A 23112-nucleotide genomic window follows, 5' to 3' on the forward strand; every position below is an offset into this window, starting at 1 on the left:
TTGTACCTGTTTGACAGGAAGTTTGTGAAGGTAAGAGCTGCGGGATAAGAACGCAATGCTTGGCTCTAAGGGGAAAGGAAGTTTGTTAAAAAACACCAACAACCTGAAGAGTGCTATAGGCTGGAAGAATTGTACAGAAGACATACAACTTCCCCCATGTAAATCCCGAGCATCTCAGGTTTTCCCAAGTGAAGTGTCAGTGGGTTGGTAGATTAAATCTAATCCAACATGAGCCAGGACTCAGTGTAAGGTATTGCTTTTCTCGCTTGCCGTTTGGGCATTGTGTAGAGGCCATTGAAACAATATAAGTACAGAGTCCATGAGCCACATGCTGCCCTGACTGCCTTCCACCATGTTTAATACTGGATCAGCATGAAAACACTTCCTTCACCCATCTGTCCTTCTGCATCCCTTATCCTCTGGACCAGAGAGACAGTAGGGCTTCTGGGCTGTAGAAGGCAGAGGTGAGTGTCACCATACAGTATGTTATTGCTGCCTTCAAACTGAAGAAAGTTAACTGTATAACCTAGTGATACAGACACAAAGTGATATGGAAAACCGAATGTATTTTAAAAAATCATTTATTCACTAGCTTTATATAGATATGTACGTCAAATCTTTAGGCACATAAATATACTGGCTAATTGAACTAATACATGCAGCATTGGCTTTTAGACGCTGGTTTTTTATTCTGCTTCCAAGCTATTTCCTTTCAAGTCTTTTACTCTTTTTTTTTTTTTAAACAGGGAAAAAAATTACAGTCCAGTCATGTGCTCAAGCTTTATTATGGCTCAAAATATTACACACACTTTCACATTCAGACTCTAATTTTAAATAGAGATGTGTCAAATAGTGAGATTAAAATTGGTCTCTGAAAATTCAAAGCCACTGTGATTAGAATTTTAAAAAGCATCAGGAAATGCTTTGAATTGTTTTTCTTCCAAAAATAGTTTAATAAGGCAGAAGATATATTTTATAACAGCAAGATCCTCCAAGGTGTGTGATCGTACATTTAATAATATCTCTTGACAGAATGCAATGCTCCCTCTTCCCTCCCAGCTCCAAGTTTCTTTGGTGGTATTAATGTTAAAAAATAATCTGACAATCAGAGTTAAAACTGGGAGTCAATAAAGAGTAGATCAAAGGCAGGTTAATATGCTGTCTTCAGCCCAAAACGGGCTGGATGCAAGCCGCTGGACATCAGACACATCATGACCTAGAAAGAGCCTTGTGAGAGAGGCCATAAAAAGGGAATTATAAAAATCAATTCTTGAGGTAACCAAGATATGAATAAAATGTTAGCAGCCTGCCTGCTTAAATACTTACCGATGCAAGAAATGTTTGTCAAGGGAAAAACAGCAGCATACAAATCAATGTAGGAAAAGTAACAGAGCCTACCTTCCTTCTCAACAAATAATTAATGAGATGGCACTTATTCAAATGAGATATACCAAATCACTTCCTAGGACTATTTAATCTACTCTGGTTTGCTCCTAAAAGATCAAGATTTTCCAACAGAGTCAGGCCCTGCATTCCTTATTTAGATGCTGAAACAGCCCTAAATTTGGAAGCGCTAGGCACTTAGCCTCTCTTTTTGGAGGCAATTTAAGCATAATTTGAGGTACCAGCTTTGAAACCTTGCCTAAAGTAGGGTGGTGCTGGATTTGTGACCATCGTCATTGGTACTGTGCTTCTCATATAATGCTGAGTGGTTAATAATGATAAGTGTTCAATTTTTAGTGGCAAAATGTATCCATATATTAAATATACTGTTATCTCCATTAGGAGGATATAGTGTGTTGCTTACTATATGTAGTTACACCTTTTCTAAGAGGCTAATTAGACAGGCAGGTACAGTGTGCTGAGTGCAACAGTATGGACTGGAACAAAAATTAAATAATTAAAACTGAATAAGTATTTCTGATTTAACTGGGAACTGCATTGCACTAGCAGAAATGCTGAACAAATGGAGTCGCTACATCATTTTCCTATGGCCAGTATTCTGCATTGCTTTGCAGTTTACAGCCAGCCCTGGTTAGTAGCAGACTTTCTTCTCTTTTCTTTGTACTCCACGCTTATTTGGATAGAAACCTAAATATCAATAGGCTCTGCAACTATTCCACTAAGCGTGGCATTTTAAAGAAGCCTGAAGGAATTAGGAACCAAGGTTTCATTGAAATTCAGTGGAATTAGGGCAAGAAACTCCCACTTGTGTATTGACAATTTTCTTGAATTGTATATGGTGCATGCTTTGGAATATGCATATTTTGGTCGACTGAAAAATATTGTGCATTTGTATGTGCATGTGTTTAGAGGCCTTTTGCTTACTGTCTCAATTTGTCTAAATGTCAGGTGATTTAAAGATCAGTACACATAGGTATGATGACAATAGTGATGTTGGAGGCATGTGAAATGCTTTTAGCTTGATAAACATATAGGCTTAGGGACAGAAGTTACATATAAACTGGTTCAAGTGATCAGAAACTGGTTTAACCCTGAAACAGAACAGAAGTTCAGTTCATATAAACCACTTTCAAAATGGCCACAACCAGTTTAAACTAAACCTGGTTGGAACTTCTGTCCCAGATCCTTTCCCAGTTCAAGTTAACTCACAGACCCCCAGCATCTCAGGATGCCTTGCAGCCCTGGGCTCTGCTGTCTGCTCCAGTGGTGCAGGGGCTGCCCTGTCCCCATGCCCCACAGTCTGTTTCTGTCTGCGTCTGTCAGCCCATGGGTGGGGGTGGGAGAACAGACCCCCAGACCTCCCTAGCCTGGGTCTACACGGCACGCCAGGGAGTCCCTGTAGTGGGGGCTTCTCACCCCTCCATAGCCCACCCCCCACTGGGGGCAGCCTGGGGAGCTGGGGTAATTCCCTACCACCCCCTCCCCTGCTTTTTTTAGCAGCTGCCACAGGAGGGATGGGGAAAGAGTTCCCAAGGCCCCAGGGGTGTGAGAACCAGGGAGGCCCTGGCCTCAAATTTGCAGCAGCTGCAGTAAAACTAGCTGAGGGATTTTGGAAGGGGAACAATTCCCCACAGAAGGGGAGCTTGGGCTGGGGTAAGGTGCAGCCCCCAAGGTAGGAGCACCCATGCTGTGCTGCACCGGCAGGCACCAGGCCCAGAGGACTCCTTCATCCCTCCTGTGGCAGCAGCTGAAGCAATCAGCAGCTGGGAAAGGGGAGGGAGAAATTCCCCTTGGCTTCCCAGGGCTGCCTGGGATAGGGAAAACCTCCGCAGTGGCTCAGCATGTGGGCAGGGGGCTCCTCCAACCCTGTGGGGGACAGCAGGGGGTTGGGAGCAGGGGATGGCCCCACTTGGCTGGGCTCACAATGACCAGCAGACTGGGAGATGTGCTCTAGCATCCCTGATCTACTGGCCTGGGTCAGGGCAGGCCTCCCCATCTTTCCTAATTGAAAACTGAACATCGGTTCAGTTGCTTATCGGTTCAATTTACGCAGTTTAGAGGAAGCTGCCTAGATTGAATTGATTCTGCCTTGGGCTTTTTGACTGTTTGTACTGAGCCATATTTGCAACATTGACTCCACACCCGTCAAAAACTATTCCCTTAAATTAATTTACTTCACTTGCAGAGTTTTCCTGTATAGTCAGGTGCATTGCTTTTTTCATAACATTCTCGAAAGTGCACGCTCACCTGTCTTAAACACAACCAGTCCGTTTATGGGTTAAATTTATTACCATGAATGATATTGAATTTTGTCTGAAAAGACAAAGTTCTTGAAAACCTATTGGAGTTTTTCCATGAAACACAAGAGTTATGCTTTAAAAAATATTGGTCTGCCTCATCTTTTATTGATGGATGAATATACACTTGAGGTCTTTGATTGCTCTGTACTACCATGTCACAGAGAAAGAGAATGTCCAGACATGCTGATGCAAGAGGGGTTTTTTTTACTATTATTATTTCTGTGTTAAAAGACAGTTTTGAAAATTACTTGAAAAAACATACTTCGTAGACATCTCCTTTTTCTGATTCTATGTTCACATGTAAACCTCTTTATTCGGTGGGGGTGTCCTTTCTTCCAGAGCGCTCTTGTGGGGGAAATAATTTGTGATACCCCCTTATGCAAAATTTTGCCCTCTGTGCAATCCTCGTTGCATATGGGGCAAGTGGGGACAAGTTTCTGCCTTCTCCCTTATCCACTGCCTAAGGCATCATCCCTGTGCATCTCTGAAAACAGAAGCTAGGATCCAAGAAGCTCTACTATATTCTCTGAAGGGGTAGAGGATGTAGGCTCCGAAGTTGTATCCCGACTCTGATACCTTCCCTCCCCAGTTCCAGTTATTCTATTGCAGATGCATCCTACTCTGGGCATTTGCAGCTGTTCAGTGGCTATTAGGATCAGACCACATTTTCTAACAAACAAGCAGCAACAAACTAATCTTTATACATTGCACTTGACTTGTTACGAATCAATGGCGTATACAAAAAACCCAATAGTTTTCCTTTACAAACCACATCATGAGGGAGTAAAAAACATTTCTTTATATATTTTAATCAATCGGGAAAATCTCATGATAAGATGCATTGTGACTTTGGTTTTTTGGGTCTGTGGCCTTTATGTTGTATTAAAACACTACTTTTGTTTGAAAACATACCAGTTAGGAAGGTTAAATGGATAAAGCCTTAATAGCAATTTTCCTTTGGTCAAAACAAACACACTGAAACAAGAGCTTTACCGTAAAACTGCACAGCAAGTTGTTGCTGCTGGATTCTTTTACTTGAGCATATCTCTTTACGTGCTTTCCGTTAAAGGAGGGAAGGAGGTAAATCATTTTACTTGACAGGTTGTGTTAGGAAACAAGCTTTTCTTGAGTAAACACTGAAAGAACCAGATGCTTTGAGGCAGGGAGAAGAGAAACCGAAACCTCTCAGAGAAGGAGCTGGGGGAGAGTAGGATACTAGTGGAACAAATAACAGAAGCAAAAAAGAAAAAAAAGCAACAACTTTAAAAGGCATTTGCTTTCTGGTGTCTTATTTCCTTCCTGAGTTCTAACACTCTTAGTCCCAATCGTACAAAGCTTTTGTCTGTATGTGTACACACACGCACACATATGTGTGTATATATATGCACACATATAAACAAAAGTTTTGTATGACTGGAAGTAAGAATGTTAGATCAGGAAAGAAAAAAAACATATATACACACAAACACACGCATGTATACATATATACACATACACACACACACACACATACGTAAACGTGTGTATTTTCTTTTACAAACACACACAACGCATCTACACAGGCCCCTGACTGTGCGGTTGGTACTGTGCAGTCATTTAGTACTGTTTTAGTCAGTACTAAATGACTGTGCAGTCTCAGCAGCACACAAGTCATTTCTGACCCTATTGCGCAGTAGTGGCGGTGTTATGGTTGGTGCCCACCGACACTACATCCCCGCAGCTTGTCGCAATGGCAGTGTAGCATCTTGTGTAGATGTGCCCACAGAGGGGTAATGCAGGTTTCCAAGTGTAGGTGGATACATGAGGATGAACATGCTTTCTAGCATATGAATGTGAAAAGTCATGTTTGAAAAGTACTGCGCTCCTATTCAATGTGATGTGCAAAAACCCTGACTGTCCTAGAAAGGAGATGAATAAAAGGAGACATTTGAAACGTACGTGCATACACAACATGGAGAAAGAACAGGGACTTCTTTCTCTTCTCCCTGCCTCAAGAACATCAAAATCAAACAAATATGTCTTCAGCCATCATAGGTAATGTCATGCTTTGGGGCTTATGCCAACCTTTAATTATTAGAGATCAATATGACACCTGTTATTGGAGGCAGATCAACTCTTAGCTTCTCTAAATGATAGCATCTGGTATTGGTCACTCTCCAAGTGGACTATAGGTCTAATCCAGTCTGGTGAGTCCTATATTCCTTTTGCGGAGGGAAAAAAGTGCACATATATGATATTGCACTGCATGGCAAGCATGTTTACAAATAAGTTTTCCCAAGTCTCTCTTTCACTGCAGCTGCAGGTGATAACCACCTGAAATGGAGAAAGACGATACACTTTTGTCTGAGGCCTTTCTAATGGCTTATGCAACAAGAATTAAAACAGTGTGCAACCTAGCACTGGCATCTTGTTGGTCAAGTATACATTGTACATGTTGAGAGAACTGCTTTTGCACCTTTAATGATAGTTTTTTATGTCAGATTTTAGGCACACTCAGGCAGATCACTAAAGGATATAAATTGTCATTGCTCTACAAAAAATAATGGTACTCCATTGAAGGCAATGGAGCAATTTATTCTGAAGGTCTAGTCGCTCATTAAGGCTGTGTGAGGAAATTTGTACTGCATTATTCTTGCGGCATTAACTCTACCATGGATAAATTAAGAGAACTTCCATATTTAGTACTGTCAATCTAGCATTCATCATGAACACTCAGGTTAATCCCAGAAAAAAGTATCTTGGGTAAAATCCTTATAAGTCCATGGGAATTTGACTTTGCTCTACATACTACATGAGTCTCAGCCGCAGGAGGAGACTAATGTACTTTTAGGAAAGGCTTTTGTTGATAGCAGCCAAGAATTTTTTTGAAAAGGTCATTTGTGTTTAACAAAAAAGTTAAAACTACATTCAATAAGTGCAAGTTTAGACAACATGCTTTCCGATATGCAAAGTCCTACAAAAGTTTCTAGACTCAGCCAAAGAACACAGACCCTCCCACTCCATTAGTAAAACTACTGACTCATTAACTTCATTATTCAGATACTGACAGACTTCATCAAGTCTCTGAACTTGGTATCATTTACATTAAAATAACGCCTCCTTTACTATTCCTGTATTTTGGATTTGGTTTTAAGAGAGAAATCTAACTGTCTATCTCTCTGTCTAATTCTATATTTGTCCAACTTGAACAGGCCACAAGTCATTTGACTATTGTATCCAATCAAAAATGCATTTTATAAACTGTCTTCACTGCTATACGACAAGGATCAAATAGTCATTTTTTTTCCTCTGTTCCTTTTCTCCCTCATGTTTGGTTGCAAGCACTGAGAATATCTTTGAGGAGGGGAGAAGATATTTCTCAAATTCAGTGTGTGGCAAACAGTCTGGACCCAACACATGCTGTGGGTCATGCCTTTGACTTTAGATGAGTTTAGGCCAGGGGTGTCAAACTTATATGATCCCCCAGGTGAGCAGGCCCATAGACTCCCTCCCCACATGCTAGATCCAGTGAGCCACATGTGGCACCAGCTCTAGCAGGTCTGAGGCAGGTGGTGGATGCAGCATGGGTCCCAGACTGGCTGGAGGGGACACAGTTTTGAATTGGTCAGAACAGGCATGCTGGGGACCCATAGACCCCTGCCTACTGCATGCCAGACCCAGCACCCACTCTAGCTTGTCCACGACTGTGCCATATGTAGCGCCCAATCGAAGACCCACAATGCATATGGAGCCCACCCTGGACCCTGTGCTGCAGGTACTGCTTGTGGCTCTTGCCCTTGGCTGGCAAAAGTGGGCACCACAGTGGCTGGATCTGGCATGCAGGGGGGAGGGGTTAGATCGGCCCTGCGTGGGTGCCATCTGCAGTTAGGGTCCTGGAGCAGGCGCTGTTTGTGGTGCATGTCCTAGGCCTTACACGTGGTGCTAGTTTGGTGCATGCCACATGTATGTAGGTCCACTTGAGACCCAGGAACAGTACTGGGGACTGGATGATGTGGTTCCATGGGTCAGATCCACCCCATGAGCCATATCTTTGAATTTGGTCTGTTGCACACCATAGCTTCATCTTCACAATCCTAATCTTCATGCTTATATACTTTAACATATGGCTATATCATGCTTTCCAAGGAAGAGAGAGTAGGCATTAACAAAGATCCAGCTAAGTGTTTTTTTTTATTGGCCATTCCCCCTTGTGTTTACAATTATTAGCCTCACAATACCCACTTGAGGAATTTTACAGCCTTAACAAATCAGGGTTGTTTGGCACAGTAATATTATAGGAATTAGTGGGCGTAACATTTTCCAAAGTTGGCATTTAAAGGGAATGATGCTAGAAAATATAGCAACGTTCCTAAGAGGATAGATAACATTTGTAATGTGCAGTGTATTGATCAAAAGGGTTGTGGACTGCCAAAGCAGAACTGGACCCTGTAGATCTGATCTCAGCTATACAGTACCTGTTGAAAGTGATATTTTGGGAGTGTCGTTTAGTTTTAAGAGAACCTCCAGGAGTGCTGTATGCGAGTAAAAACTGCATGGCTGCAGGGCTTACTAGCAGAGACTTTCATAGCTAGGTAACTGGTTTATACATCAAGTCCAGGTTTGTTCTACCTGTCTCTCTTGGGTTTTATACTGATGCACATCACTGTTGTGAGCATCTGGCATGGAGAATCAATACAAAGGACCATAAGGACTCTCTGGCACTTCCTTCTTTTAGGATCCTGGCACACTGGTACTGCCTGAAAACTGGTACCTTTAGGTAGCATTTGAATACCATGACAATGGTTGCATTAGATTTGACAGCTGTTTAATAGCCTGCATGGTATGACTTTGGAAGCATTCACACAATTTCCAGGGAACAGATGTTCATTTAAAAACAGAGCAAAACACAACACAAACTCCAAACTAACACCGAGATGAGTGTCAGAAAGCACCCATCACCAACCTCAGAAAAGAGGCAAGGGACAAAGAATCGTGGAGGCAGAAGGACCCTTTCACCTCCAGGTGGGTCTTTGATGGGGTGATCTTGGCAAACATATCCCTGTTCTGTAGTTTGCAAGATGACAGCAGGACCCTGACCTGTCAGTCTGACATCTTTCCCAAGACGAAACACACAAAAGTTCAATTTTCAAAACTGGTGAACTGTTTCCTGCGAGCCATTTACTTTCACATTCCACCTTCATTACCTACCAGAAGGCTTCCTAGGAACTTCTGACTTTCAGTAATGCAATAGAAGAAATAGCTTTTACATTATTTTTACAGCTAGAAATGTGGTAGAAAGGTAGTTTTCTTTAAGCTGCAACAGAAATAATTATTTTAAAGTGTTAGGAATGTGTCCTTTACATTTAGATTTATTTTTGTTTGTAATACTATAGAGTGCACTGCCACACATGAAACCTATACAGTAAAAGCTGTTATTGAATTAGTAACTATTCACTGTATTAATTTTCACTCCCATTCCCAGCGTTTGGTCTCATTTCTCCCATGAAAGGGAATATGACCTGAGCACAGGGCTGTTTGCTACATTCCTAGTTACACAATAAGTTAAGGCAACCTGAGTCCATCACATTTCATTTACTTAATTTAGATGTCACTTAGAGAAAACAAACCAACAAACCTCTCAAACATGAGACATGCAGGGCAAATATTAAAGACTCAATGGGCACGTCTACACGAGATGCTACGGCACTGTAGCATCCAGTAGCAAAAACCATGATGCCACCACTATGTCACCATTGCAATGAGCTTCCTCATTATAGCGTACGGCTACAGCAACGGAGCAGCCAAAAATAACCCTGCGTGGCTGGCACGGTGCAGTACAGCCTATTACTGCACCGTCTTCTAGTACTTCCAAAATACTTTGAGTACTGCCATACAGCCATGTGTAGACACGCTCAATAATGCAGGAGTTCAAAGGCATAAACATTTCCATATCAGCAGCACCTTTTCTTCCTGCCACAAAGCCAAATCTCATTTATTTGTCACCTGACCCCAAACTTACACAAAATACCTCCTTCTGTCCCTATACACAATACCATTTAACCAGACCTGAGAAACGGGCTTTATAGCGTGACAATGCAAAGCCCAAGAGTAGGACGAATTTCAGTTGCAGAACATCTTTAGTATGATAGTTTTACTGTATTTTCTATCCTTAAATGACTAGTGATATAAAGAACATGAGGCCTAACATCCCAGCCACTACCACCTGAAACATTCCTTTACTGCGTTGTTTTAGATATAATGAAGAACAGGCTAACAGGTGAATTACTAGCATGGAAATAATAGGCTTATTGTTTTCATAAACTATATAAAAGCATGCTTTACCCATATGTAAAAAAACACTAGCAATAATATTAAAACCTCTGGAACTGTACACAAGTGTACAACAGATTCTATTAAGCTAGTTTTTGTGCAGCTCAGAAATTGCCAGGGTGAACTTAAAAAAAAAAAAATCGTGAAATTTTTCCAGTTTGAGCATCAGAAGTTAGGTACCTGAAAAAACCTGGCTTTGAGCCTGTGATGCAGAATAAAAGAGAATAAAGGCACTTTCAGATGGTTTGACTCCTACAAAATGGTAAAAAGTACCATGGCGATATAAAATATAAAAGGGAAGAAGACACAAATTATTAACAACAAAAAAACTAGTTAAAAATTCCAAGTACCAACCATCAGATAAATTAGAATAATCAAGACGAACAACAAGATGACAAAAAACATTAATTAAAACCTAACTGCCCCCACTCAGAACAAAGCATGTGTTAAAGAATATTAATACAATGTAATGAAAAAGCCATCAATGAAGGCAGAATGGGAAAATAATGATTCAAATGCATTTTAACCAGCCCTAGTGTATTTCTTTATTATTCATAGACAATTTTATTGTTCTGGCTTCTAAACAGCTTTTCATAATAATTTGAACCCAATTCTGATCTCTACACTTGCTATGCCTAGTGTGCAGCGATCCCTGCTTTACACCCCTGCATGTGAGATTAGTATCGTGTCCATTGCCTGTAAAGGAACTGTGTGTTTGTCTGAATTATGGCATGCTTGCTTTGACTACAATCCCTAAGTGCATTTGCTTCTTAGGACAAGTTACTCATCCCTCTAGAGAAATAACAAATAAGCAGGCATCAATTCTAGGGGAAAAATGATTATGAAAGGCTTAGCTGGGAGCATGCGCTCACAACAGGAGGGTTTGTACAAATGTGGTGTTCAGAGTAATTTTTAAGATCGATACTTTCAGAAAGCAGGTTGCTTCTTTGTCGGAGACTAGATATTTCTACCAGTTTGAAGGGGAGACTTAGGGACCATAGTATAGGGGTTTTTGCACTGGGAAGGGAGTGACGGTGCTAGAAAACTTTTCCTAAGACATTCCTGTGTCAAGACATTCTTTGTCCCACCCACTTTCTCCCCTTCTCCAACATCTACCCCTGTAGGTTATGTACTGTCCAGCATTTGTTTTCCATTTATGCACTGATGGTAAGACCAGTGAGTTACAAAACTATACTGGTTGAGAGAGTTTTCTGGAAGTCAACAAAGATTGGACACAGGGAACAGCAAGGTATCAAGAAGAAAGGGGCTATGTAAGTACAGGAGGGGCTTAGTAGGTGCAAGAGACTCTGATGGGATGGATCAGATGGTTGGAGGAGTGTTGGGTAGAACTGACTGGCAGAATAGACTTTGAAATTCATTTTCATTCCACATTGGATTAAAAATAAAACTTTTCTTTATTGGGGAAATAGTAGGAAGTGAGAGGACAGAAAGTGTGATTATCAGAGCATATTTAAAGCTTGCTGGTTAAAGGACTTCCTGTCAGGTGGAAGTTCAAGTCCCTGTCCCACTTTCAGAGTAGAGTGCTTCATCACAGATGACTCTTCGCAGGTAAAGGCAGCACTTGAATCTGGGTCTCACAGACAAAACTACTGCCCCTCAGCACCAAATGATAGAGTATGAAAAAGTCAGTTTTTTCATCTCTCACCAAAAATCCCAAATATGAACCACCTCCAACCCAATATTTCAGCATCCCTTAATTTTCTCAAGAGCATTTCAATCAGCTCTACTGCTCTTGGTATCGGGGTGTTTCAAGGGAAGAGTGAGGACCGACTTCACTGAGGACAGTGCTATAGGAGGTTAAAAAGGATTATTAGAGTATTGCACCATAATATTCTAATTATTGGCTAAATGAAGCTGGTCTGAGCTATACCACTCCTTACAACACCCTTTCAGAAGGCTATAGTTTACAGGTGTTTAATTGAGCATTGAAATGCTTGTCATGGAACATGGGGAAAACAATAGCTTTAGTCAACAGCAACTCTGAATTAAAAAATGGATAGAACAGATATCTGCAATAGCAAGCTCTAGCTATGGAGATACTAATCAATATTAAAGAAGCTGGTTAAGAGCATCAGTTCGGTCTATTCAGCAATCTTCGTTAATGCAGGTCATGGAGCAGGTTCTTATTTTGCTGTTTTATTATGGGCATACAAAACTCCGTACACTCCTGAATTAGTGTGAAACACAGTGGTATTTTTAAATTAAAAAAAAAAGTTTTAAAATGACACTTTACCTGCAAGGCACAACATGAATGATTGCAGCACAAGCAGTTCCCATAGCAACCTCATTTTCAGTTTCCGAGGTCAAAGGAGGCTCAAGTCCAATAACTAGTGAATAGAATGCTGCTTCTTTAAAATTTTAAACCTTTAATCTGTGGGGGGAAGGAGACAAAAAAAGAGAGACATTACAATAAGATTTCAGATTACATCTCTGTATGCTCGTTGAGAACCTATCTTTCCATGTGATATCAATAAAATTTGCATATGAAGGGTCACAGAGAAACCGGTCGGGTTGTTTAAGTCACCCAGAGAGATTATGGAGAAAAAAAAAAAGAGTGGCTACTGTGGATGTTTTTGGTATTTGCTACAGAACCCATATTTATGAGGGATGTGGTCAGAGCATAAAATAGGATCTACCTCCTCTGTGGCTTTGAAAAAAACATCTAAAACCCCTTGGCCATCTTAACCAATGTTCTCATCTCTAAAATTCACTTGTTCTCCTTGCTGGGGCACAATGAGGGTTATGAGCTACTTCCACGAGGTAGTTCATTGCATAGGACATTTTGAAGAACTTTCCAAAACTGTAATATCATCTCTCTCTCGTCTGATAGCTTCAGTGCCTTCGGTATTTCTGGAGCTGACCTGCTGAGCGTGCCTGATTGTGGCTACCTCCAGAAAGTAATTGTTGCTGGAGGGAAGTGAGATCAGCAGTCCAGGACACTGCTTCCCCAGATCTCAAATGGCATAAACAGCTTAGGACTGATTGGCTACACGGTAACTCCAATTTTCTGCACGACACCATGTTGTGCTACCAGCAGGCCAGCTAGGGGGCAAAATCCTGTCAAACTTTGAGTGTCTCCTATCCATTTGTCTTGACATAGTTTACTTTCAGGAAAGCCTGGCTCCGTTCCTTCATGGGCCCCAGGGCTTTTGTCTGAACCACAATCCCTTCTACGTGCTTGGCTCTGAAACTCATCAATAAACGTATAAGGATTGCCGAATGAAACTGAATGATCTCCTCCATTCCCCCTAGTACATGCCACCTAGCAAACCACTCCCTGTAACATCCAAATTACAATCTAGGGTGGTGTACCCCCTTTACATTCAGGCTCCTCTTCTGAAATAACCAAAAGAAACACTGATATATTCACAAATAAGTAAGTCCATCCAAACATACATTCTTATTATTTATTCATATAGCCAATGTCTAGATGTTAAGGGGCCTTCGTGTTTACAAGACAAGCTGCATAACTAATAGAAAGTAAAGTGGTATCATCAGAGGTCTTTGCTTGCTTTTGTGAGTTAAAATTCTGTGAGTTGATAAGATTCTTCTAATAAAGCCGGGTTCAATGTGCTGAGAAGACTAAGGATCCTTATCTTCTAATCTGCCGATGTAAGTAGAAGGGGGGGTGAAAACTAATTGAATATATTCAGGTATTCTGACATGCATAGTGATTAGACTGGCAGTAGATAAGCAAGAAGTGCTGATCAATGAAAACTAATAACATCTTAAGTGAATGATTAGGGTATTAATAATTAATTTCATAAGGAAAATGTCATCAGAACTCTGAACCGATCTACAGCATTAAGCAGTTTCTCTTGCAGCACCTTCAGAGAGCTTGAGAAAAGTATCCAATAGCACAAGACAGATTGCCAACACAGTAAACTGCTTGTTTTTTCCATATGTGCCAAATTTTGCCCTCAGTTCTAAAAGTGCAAGTGCAAAGAAACTTCACAGAACTCAGAGCAGTTGCTTTCCATTTACATCAGTGTAAGCGACAAGGGAATTTTGCCCTGTGCTTAACATCATCCTCTGAAATTCTTTCAAGTATTTTGGCTTTCCAACATAATATCCTCAATAAGCAGATATCTCTATGGCATCCAGGGCTGTTTATAAAATTCTTCTCTATTATACTGCAATTCAATTCAGGTTCAGAATTATTTTTCTCACTGTGGAGTAAGCTAAGTGGGACTTGAGCAGAACAATCACTTGCACACAACATTTCCTTTGGTACCCAATTAAGAACACAAGAGGTATAACACTTATTATAACCTTCACCTCCTGCCAAAAATATATATCTAATGCGCACATGGAGCCATTACCTAAAGACACAGAAATCATGATAGAAAAAGACTAACCAAAACAGCTATCATTAAGTAGACTAATAACGGCAGCACCAATTTCTGAGTGGTCTGCAAAGACCTCTGTGTTTGCATCTAGAAATTATTATAACATCCATTTGCTCATGAAAAACTGAGGATTAAAGTCTCCATCTGAAGATCATTGAGGCTAAGTACAGTGAAAAAGCCCAAGGTTGAATTAATTCAATCTTCACAGGCTAGTCTAAGCTGCGTAAATTGAATCAATAAGCAAGTGAACAGACATTTACTTTGCATTCTGGAAATTCAGCCACATGCCTGCAGTGGCCCAGGCCAGAAGCTGGCATGGTGGAGAGGAGGGGGGAGACACTAGAGCATGCCTCCCTGCTCAGCTGGAGCAGATAGTGTGAGATAAGGCTAGCCTGCCCACCCTGTGAGGCGAGGTTTGCAGGGGGGGCAAAGCATCCTGGGATGCTGGAAGACTGTGAATTGACTTGAATCTGCAGGGGATGTTGGACAGAAGTTCAATAAACTAATTTAACCTAAATCAGTTAAGTCTGATACTGCATCCATCCAGTTTTATCTTAAACTGGTTTTGACCATTTAGCAAGGGATTTATGTGCACCAAACTTCTGTTGTGTTACAGAGTTGAACAGATTTCCAATCACTCATACCGGTCTATGTGTAATTTCTGTCCCTATCCTGAGAGATTTCAATTTATTCAGTGAACTTTGGAGATCAAACTCCAAGTGACTGAAGTAGTGAACAAGCAGCATATCAGAAACCAAAATCCTGTGGTCATAGACACTTCTCTTCTCCATCTCATTCATTTTCTTTCCTCATTCACCATCCCCATCAGAAAGTAGTCTAGTACGTGTCATTTATGAAGCCTGCTTTGCAATTTATAACTCCTCCTCTCTATTGCCTCTGTGACATGCTGATCTTCTGGGGACAAGCGCCAAAAGGGGCCATCATTTCTGAGGCAATCAATGAGGAAAGATAGGTGCTCTTATAGTCGTGCCCTTTGTGTTTGTGCTGAACCTGGTCTTAGCTCTTCAGATTGTAGAAGTGTTAAGGTGGTTTATAAGTACACATGGCTGTGCAATATGCAACCATTACATCTTTGGGGGGAATAGCTTCTAAACTTTAGAGGTTTTAAAAAATAATGTGCATAGCAATGTGAACAAAGATCAATGACTACTCCCCACCCATACTATTCCTGTAAATTCACAGATTCACAGAAGTTTAGGGCTGGAAGGGACCTCATGAAATCATCGGGTCTATTTCTGCTCTGGGCAGAAATGACTAAACCCATTATAAAAAGGAATGCAAGATGGAAGCTACTTTCCAATTTATCAAAGCAGTTTAATACAAGCACCTACACTGATTTTAGCCAAACATAAAAATATGATATATTCAACACAGCTAATAATCAAATACTGCAAAAAAAGTTGAAAATGCTCCCATTAGCTGAAATTCTGATTACTGAAATACATTTTGTCTAATCAGCAGGCACGACCTGACTATGTTCCAAGGAGAAGGATATTCAGACAATCAGCACTGAAGGTCTTATCATTAAGGGCTCTATTGCACTTGGTCTCCTTCAGGATTTCCAGTGATGTCAAAGTACATGCACTTATGTGGGAAAGCCAGTATCTATAATAATTATATTCTGATACTTTCTTTGAGGATGTGTTAGCAGATATATGGAATTCACCAAAGCAATGGACCAGTACCTTGTTCTGATGTCATTCCCAGAAATGTTATTGCTGAAAGCAACTAATTCCTGGAATGATATTACAGTTTCAGGAGCATTATCTTTCTGGTACTATATAAGAGTCTTCCCAGAAGTCCCACTGAAGAAAAGCACTTGGATATTTGGCATGGCATCCCAGCTCTGGCACTGCATAACAGGCTGCTTACAGACATGAAAAAATAGCAAAAACAAAAACAGTGCTTTACTTTCAGCTGAGTGTCCCCCCGCACAGAGTAAAACGCATGCCCAGAAGAGGCAGCATGTTAGTTTGATCTGGCTCCTCAACATCTGTACAGATCATGTACTTTAGCAGGGCTTTTTGGTGCTTTTATGTAATAGCTGATTAAATTGGCTTTCAGCACCAAAAAGCCCCACTGAAGCGCCCAATCTGTACAGATGCTGGGGAGCCAGGTCAAACTAATGTGCTTCGACATTCAGTAAAGTGCTAGGTTCCCCCCTGCCCCGTGTCTGTAAGAGGCCATAAAATATCTACATAGTTCCTAACTGGATCTGCAGGAAGGTCTCCCAAAGAAACACTAGCTCCCTTTTATGAGACAGTAAAATATGACCTAGACAGATTAAAAGAGCTAAATGGTCAAATTTTTTTATCTAGGTGATTAAAAATAACTCTTATCAAGAATTACAACATGGCAACATTTAAGATACTACTATATTCTCCTCCCCTTAGAAATTCAGATTCTTCTCCAGGCTCCACTAAAGAGCCTGATTCTGAAAACCTTTTTCTAATACATTTATTTGTTATTCACACCAGTAGGCCCATTGTTGACAGCTCTGTCATAACCGTTGAAACACGCCAACTTTTTATTCCAGCGCCCTTATAACAGGAAACAATCATGCATGAGTCTAATTTAGATGATTGAATAGGACCTTCCTATCTTTAGTTTCTACATTTCCTTGTATAGTGCTTGGAGAGCACTTCTAGAAGGAATTAGAGCGAGATTGAGAACTTGTAAAAGTTTTCATTTTGATTTCGAAAGTGAATTATTTTTGCAGTTGAAGTAATATGCAATTATTTTTTTAAAGAGATGGAAGTAGATAACCATGACTGGAATGCTAATGGTATCCCCAATGAAACATCCCACTCTGACACACCTGTGCAGATGCTTTGCTAACCTTACTTTTGGTAATGCCATCCATCCGTAGCAAATTCTTTTGACAGGCACCTCTGTTTGTAATTGGATTTTGATACAGAAAGTTGACTGTGAAGCTTTGAGCATGATAAGGTAAGAGAAGAAACAAGATGCTCACCAAAGTGGAAATATTTGGGGTTAATCTTTCCAGGGGCACTAAGGATACCATGTTCTCATTAATTAATTGCATTTGCAATTGTGGGTGTTTGGCACTTTGGGGTGATGGTGGGGGTGCACCATCTGGGGGAGGAAAAAAAACCCGAGCCAATAGCCCTTCGGGTACTGTGGTTGGTGAGTGCCGTTAGAAAAGAAAGCTAACAGATGGGATGCCTCTTTCCCCCCACTCAGCAGGAGAGTTGCAGGAGTGTTTGTTGGGAACATTAGCGGGCAGACTTCATTGTATGAACCCTTTGTTTTGTGAGGATCCTAATGTAAAATTTGCAAAATGCCTCGGGCTCGGATCTACCATAGTAATAGTAGCAAGAAAGATTTCTTAGCAAACATCTCACGTTTGTTTTTCTTCTGCCCACTGGTGTGCTGCAGAGTGCCAATTCTGCTAAACTCCAAAATAAATCACTGTTAATGAAGCATGTTGCACATACAGACAGCAACAGGCATTTTTTAATCACCTAAACAAAAGAAGAGCTAAAGGTAAGCACGAAACACTCTAAACCCTAATATATGAGTTGTCAGATTTAAAGTGGCAAGTACCCCATGACTTTCACAGCTCTTACTTGAGTGCAGGTAGGAGCACAAATACTTGGGATTTGATTCATCACTTTCTACATCCTTGTTTTCCAGCGATGTACCAGTATGGGTTCTAAGTCCTCTTCCCCCAGAAATATAAAAGTCATTTTTAAACTTAGGATGCAAGCAACCAAGAGAAAGCACCAAAGACCAACCAGGAGAGATGAGTTAACCTCTTCATTGCTGCCCAGCTGCACATAATCTGCAGCCAAAAAACCTCTTTCAGCAATTAGCGTTATGAATGTCAAGAGCAGTAAGAGGGTCTATGGCACATGTCCATGCAGTAATGTACCAGCTGGCAGCACACGATGTAAGGCAAGTTCCAGTCCTCCTGAATGCCAGGGGTTGGTACTCTTTCAGGAAGGTGGTCTCCTTCCACAATGGCTTGACACAGGAACAGGAGCCTCTCGCCGGCTGTTACTGTGGCCTCAATATTGCAACCCCCTATAGCCAGAGCACTGAGTTCAGAGAAATGACCAGAGCACCGCAACACATCACAGGCTGGTCCCCTACTCATCCCAAACCATGTCATCACCAGAGTTTGCAATAGCTGCCAAACGAGTACAACTGAGAGTTAAAGAAAGGCCACACAGGGCTGCATTTTCCTATCAGCTTACTTTCAGGAACATCCAGATACAAAAAAAGAGCCACTGAGATGGGCTCAGTGTTTGGCAATGAATCTAAAAAGCAAATTTTAGCAGGGCAGCACCCAATGATTTTTTTTTAAAACTCCCTTCTTAGTTTTATACTAGTAAATAATAATAAATAATTTGAAAATTTGAACCCACACTCAAGGCTCTAGTGATTTTTTCAAAAATGACTTCTTATTAGCAGTTATAATATAGACACTGATGCACAGAAAGGTTGTCACACATCTAAACATATGGCTGATATGCAAACAGAACTAGAAAGCCCAGGTCTTTCTCTATCCAATGGATTAAACAGTGGAAACCCCACCCCTGGAAATACCAAGTTCATTCTCCCTTTCAGCATCCATTCTGCCACTGTGATACAGAGCACTGGGCAAGAAGGACCGATGGTCAGACCCAGAAAATGGCAATTCTTATGTTCGTGCTCTCTCTGTAACTTGCTCAGTCTCATGCAGTCTTCTTGTCTGTTTGAAGACACCGACTACATGCTTTAGTGCCAGGGAGATAAGGTCTCGTGCCTTCTCATTCTTAATATGACACAAACTTTAAATGCACGTTAATGTAATAGACAAGTTGAAATGCGTGGAATACATTTAATATTTACCCACTTGATTCAATCACCTTCCAGGGATTATTCGATAGCTGCTTGCTACCAGAATCCCTAAAAGCCTTGCTATGACATAAACAAAAACCTAGAAAAAATAGTTAAAATATTGTTTGGAGTCGCATGATGCAATCAATATTCCCTATGTTATCCTTGGATGGCAATTTAATTAAAAATATTGCTGAATGGTCAAATTAATGAGAAGAGAGAGAATGTATGAGAAGAGATAGAAAATAAACCAGATAAGACCTTTTGAGCATTTTTGTCTGCTTGTTTTCTTTTGTTTAGTCATCTGTGGTCTTCCCAAGGACATAGTAATGCTCAGATTGTAAAAAAAAAAAAAAATAATTAAAACTCAGGTGTGAGAGGCACTATTGAAGCACTCCTTTTCGGGGCCATAACACACATCTAGCTATTTAAATTGGCATTGTAAGCATGCTGTATAAGCGAGAAAATGCAGGAGATCTTGTTACCTGTTGAGAATAACAAACAGCTTGTGTAAGATGAAAAACCCAGCTAGTAATTTTCAAGGATAAGGTCCTAATTATTTTCAGTTGTTTATATGTTCAGTAATCAAGAGTAGTGGGTTGTTTTATTTTTTGCCAATTTGCTGAGGCTATAAGTGAAAGACAATGGCAAAAATGGGGTGAGTTACTTTAGAAACATTCAAGTGCTCGGAGAAATGTTGGGAGTGTTCACCCTTTGAGGGGGGTCTGCTCTTTCAGACACTTATTCCAACGAGCAGACCTTACTCACCTTTTTTACTCATACCAGTAAAAGTCTGGGGGATGAGGCCTTCTGCATCTCAGAGACGTGCCTTAACAGAGGGGGCTCTGTTATCTAATGCTTTGCAGTTCTGTATTTCAAAATATTATTCAAAACTGAACCTGCTACAAGTTGTTTCACGTAACGCTTCTACTTTGATCTTGTAGCATAAGCACTTTCTCCTTATTGGTACACATGGCAGTAATCTTTTCTGTTTTCAAATGAGTTCCTGGCCAGGACTCTACGGGCTCTACAATACTTATAAAAAAACCCATTAAAAATCAAACCCAACCTCATCAAAAATGTTCCTTTATCTTCCCTCCTGAACACCATAGAGACACAGATTGACTTTGCCTAACGTTTTCAGTCCAGGTCTTGTCAAGCCAAGGGAAGAGTGTGAACTTCAGAGTCAAAAGTCCCTTTCTAAGAATACCCTATCCGAGAACGCTATAAACTCAAACTTGCTTTCTCATGAAAGCCAGTGGGGGTTCAGCTCAAACATTTCAGTTGCTCACAACTATTATATCAAAACCTATGGTTCATTACTACCAGCATTCTAGTTTCCAAAACTATTGTAAAGACCTCCCGCCCATAAGAATACCAAGAATACGTCTTTAGTTTGTCATCTGTCTAATTGTCTTTGGTTATCTTCAGTACATCTGATGAATTCCAGGGTTGACAGCTCTCATGCAGTTATAATGGAGTAATTCTGGCCCTTCTTGTAGGAGCTAATGCCAGAAGATCCAACAGAAAACTGTGACCCCATTGTTGTATAAACATATAGCAAAAGACCGTCTCAACCTTGAATCTTACAGTGAATTGCAAAACATTGTGGTGAATCTAACAGAGCTGGAACTCATGTTGTTTGGAGACACCATATTTCCATTATCTGGAAGAGCTTTGTGTTTCTGATGACCTTGAGGCATTCAGTCCCACCTAAGTGCTAATGGTACATCTTTCAGAAAGATCTACTAAATAAAGTTTGGACCTTTTTTGCAGCTTACACAATTTGTGTTTTGCACTCTTTGGACAACCCACCCCCCTCTCTCCCAGTTTCCACTGCTGCTGCTCCCAAACTCAAGAAAGAGCTCCACCCTGTTGTTCAAGGGATAGTTTTTATCAGCCAAAAAAAAGACACTAAAATACCACATAAAGAATAATGCAACATCAAGCTTCAACATTTGACTTATAAAATCATGTTAACTATTACTCCAGGAGGTTGTAATAAAATTTAAAACACATGCACAGACCACTTCATATGGGTCCTCAGATGTCTTCTGCTTCAGCCACAGGAACTGGGGAGGAGAGAGGGGGCAAAAGGCACGCTGTTTACTTGTGGACAACACACACATGCACACACACATGCATGCACACAGAAACATAATGCGTATCAGGGCTGTGCAAGGCTTCGGACAGAGCTTTGGATCTGGAGAAGCTTCGGACGCTTTGGGGTGAGAAGCAGCACATCTGGGTCGAAGCGCTGCCTCGTTCGGCTTCCTGAAGTGGTTTGGAGCCACCTTGGAGATCCGGCCACAGGGTATAATGGGGAAACAATAAATTATCTATAACTTCGTTGTTTTTGTCTGATTTGGATGAAGCTTTCAGGGTGGTAGAGTCTGCAGAGAGGATAAAGCTTGCCAAGTTTCAAGAAGATCGGTGCAGGGGTTTGGGGGCAACTGTACCCCAAATTCCTGAAAGCAAAACTCCTGTCACATCTATGTATTACAACACAGAGGGGTAAAAACTGCCAGGGTGGTAGCTCTTACAGAGGCCACCAAGCCTGCCAAGTATCAAGGGGATCAGTGCAGGGGTTTGGGGGGAACTGCCCCTCAAGTTGCAGACAAGCAAAACCGGTGCCATGGGTGCTGTGGGACTGTCCGCCTCTGTCCTGGGGCGGGGAGGGGAGACACTGCTGCAGGCCTGGCTGCTGAGCTGATGTGTTCCCAGTTACCAATCAATCAATCATGATTCACTCAGGGACCAGCTCAATAGCAGTACCTAGCTACTACATAATGACTTAACGAGCATCAATTAGCACCTACAAAACCAGGCTAAGGAGAGGAAAGACTCAACACAGACAATCAACTGCCCCAAGAGAGACGCAGTCTTGGCACTAGTTTTGCCTGTCAGCAGCTAGGGGTGCACGGCCCCAGAGTCCCCTACACTGATCTCCTCGACTGCAGCTATCACCCCGCTGTGCCTGAACACACACAGTGTCACCCATGGCACCAGTTTTGCTGGTCCGCAGCTTGGGGTGTAGTTCCCCCCAAGCCCCTGCACCGATCTTCTTGCAACGTGGCAGGCTTTGTGGCCTCAGTAAGAGCTACCACCCTGCAGTTTTGACCCCCCTGTGTTGTAACACACAGCCGTGACAGGAGTTTGGCTTTCAAGAATGAGGGGTACAGTTCCCCCAAATCCTTCCACCGATCTTCTTAAAACTTGGCAGGTTTTATGCTCTGAGAAGAGGCTACCATCCCTGCAAGTTTCATCCAAATAACACCAAAAAACAACGAAGTTATAGATATTTCATTGATTCAACATTATACCCTATGACCAGATCTCCAAGGCGGCTCTGAAGCTGTGGCCGGATCGAGGTGCAAACCCGGTCCAGAGCTCCCGATCGCATCGTGGCCATCCAAAGCAGCCGGGTCTGAAGCCGGATCGGATCACTGCCGACTTGCACAGGCCTATTGTGTATTTTGCTGTTGAATACACAAGTACATTCAGGACAACAGTGGGATTTTGAATTTTAAGATTCTTGGCTCATGTGCTTGACTTTGAAGACAAATCCAACAGTCAGATCTAACAGTGGCATAAACCTATGCCACTGGGCCCTCTCTGGGACTGCAACTTAATGTACTTTTGATTAGGCTACTGGACATTGGGGAGAAAGAGGAAAGGGTAGTGTATCTTTGCCTTTCTTATAATTTACTTCTCTAGACTTGTGAGGCTGGACTTCTTTGTATTTTTGTGAACAGGTCTGTAGCAGAGGCCAAAATCATCACTCATGTTAAATTAATGTAAGAGCTGGTTTTGATCATTTTAAAAGTGTACACCATTCTAGTAATAGATAGTTTTTCAGGGTC

The 23112-nt window shown here is 41.3% G+C and overlaps 1 protein-coding gene across 6 annotated transcripts in view; it reads right to left on the reverse strand.

Moving 5' to 3' along the window:
• CNTN4 (contactin 4) overlaps positions 1 to 23112 on the reverse strand; it is a 581748-nt gene that overhangs the window by 262734 nt on the left and 295902 nt on the right. For all 6 annotated transcript variants that reach the window (XM_090021956.1, XM_090021955.1, XM_090021954.1 and 3 more), the window contains exon 3: positions 12268 to 12405. In XM_090021956.1, the coding sequence (XP_089878082.1) occupies positions 12268 to 12322 (55 nt within the window). In that variant the 5' untranslated portion in view covers positions 12323 to 12405. The remainder of the gene's footprint in view (positions 1 to 12267; positions 12406 to 23112) is intronic.

The sequence above is a fragment of the Crocodylus siamensis genome, chromosome 11 (genome assembly GCF_052110815.1).
Source record: "Crocodylus siamensis isolate JL-2025a chromosome 11, ASM5211081v1, whole genome shotgun sequence".
Taxonomy (NCBI): Eukaryota; Metazoa; Chordata; order Crocodylia; family Crocodylidae; genus Crocodylus; species Crocodylus siamensis.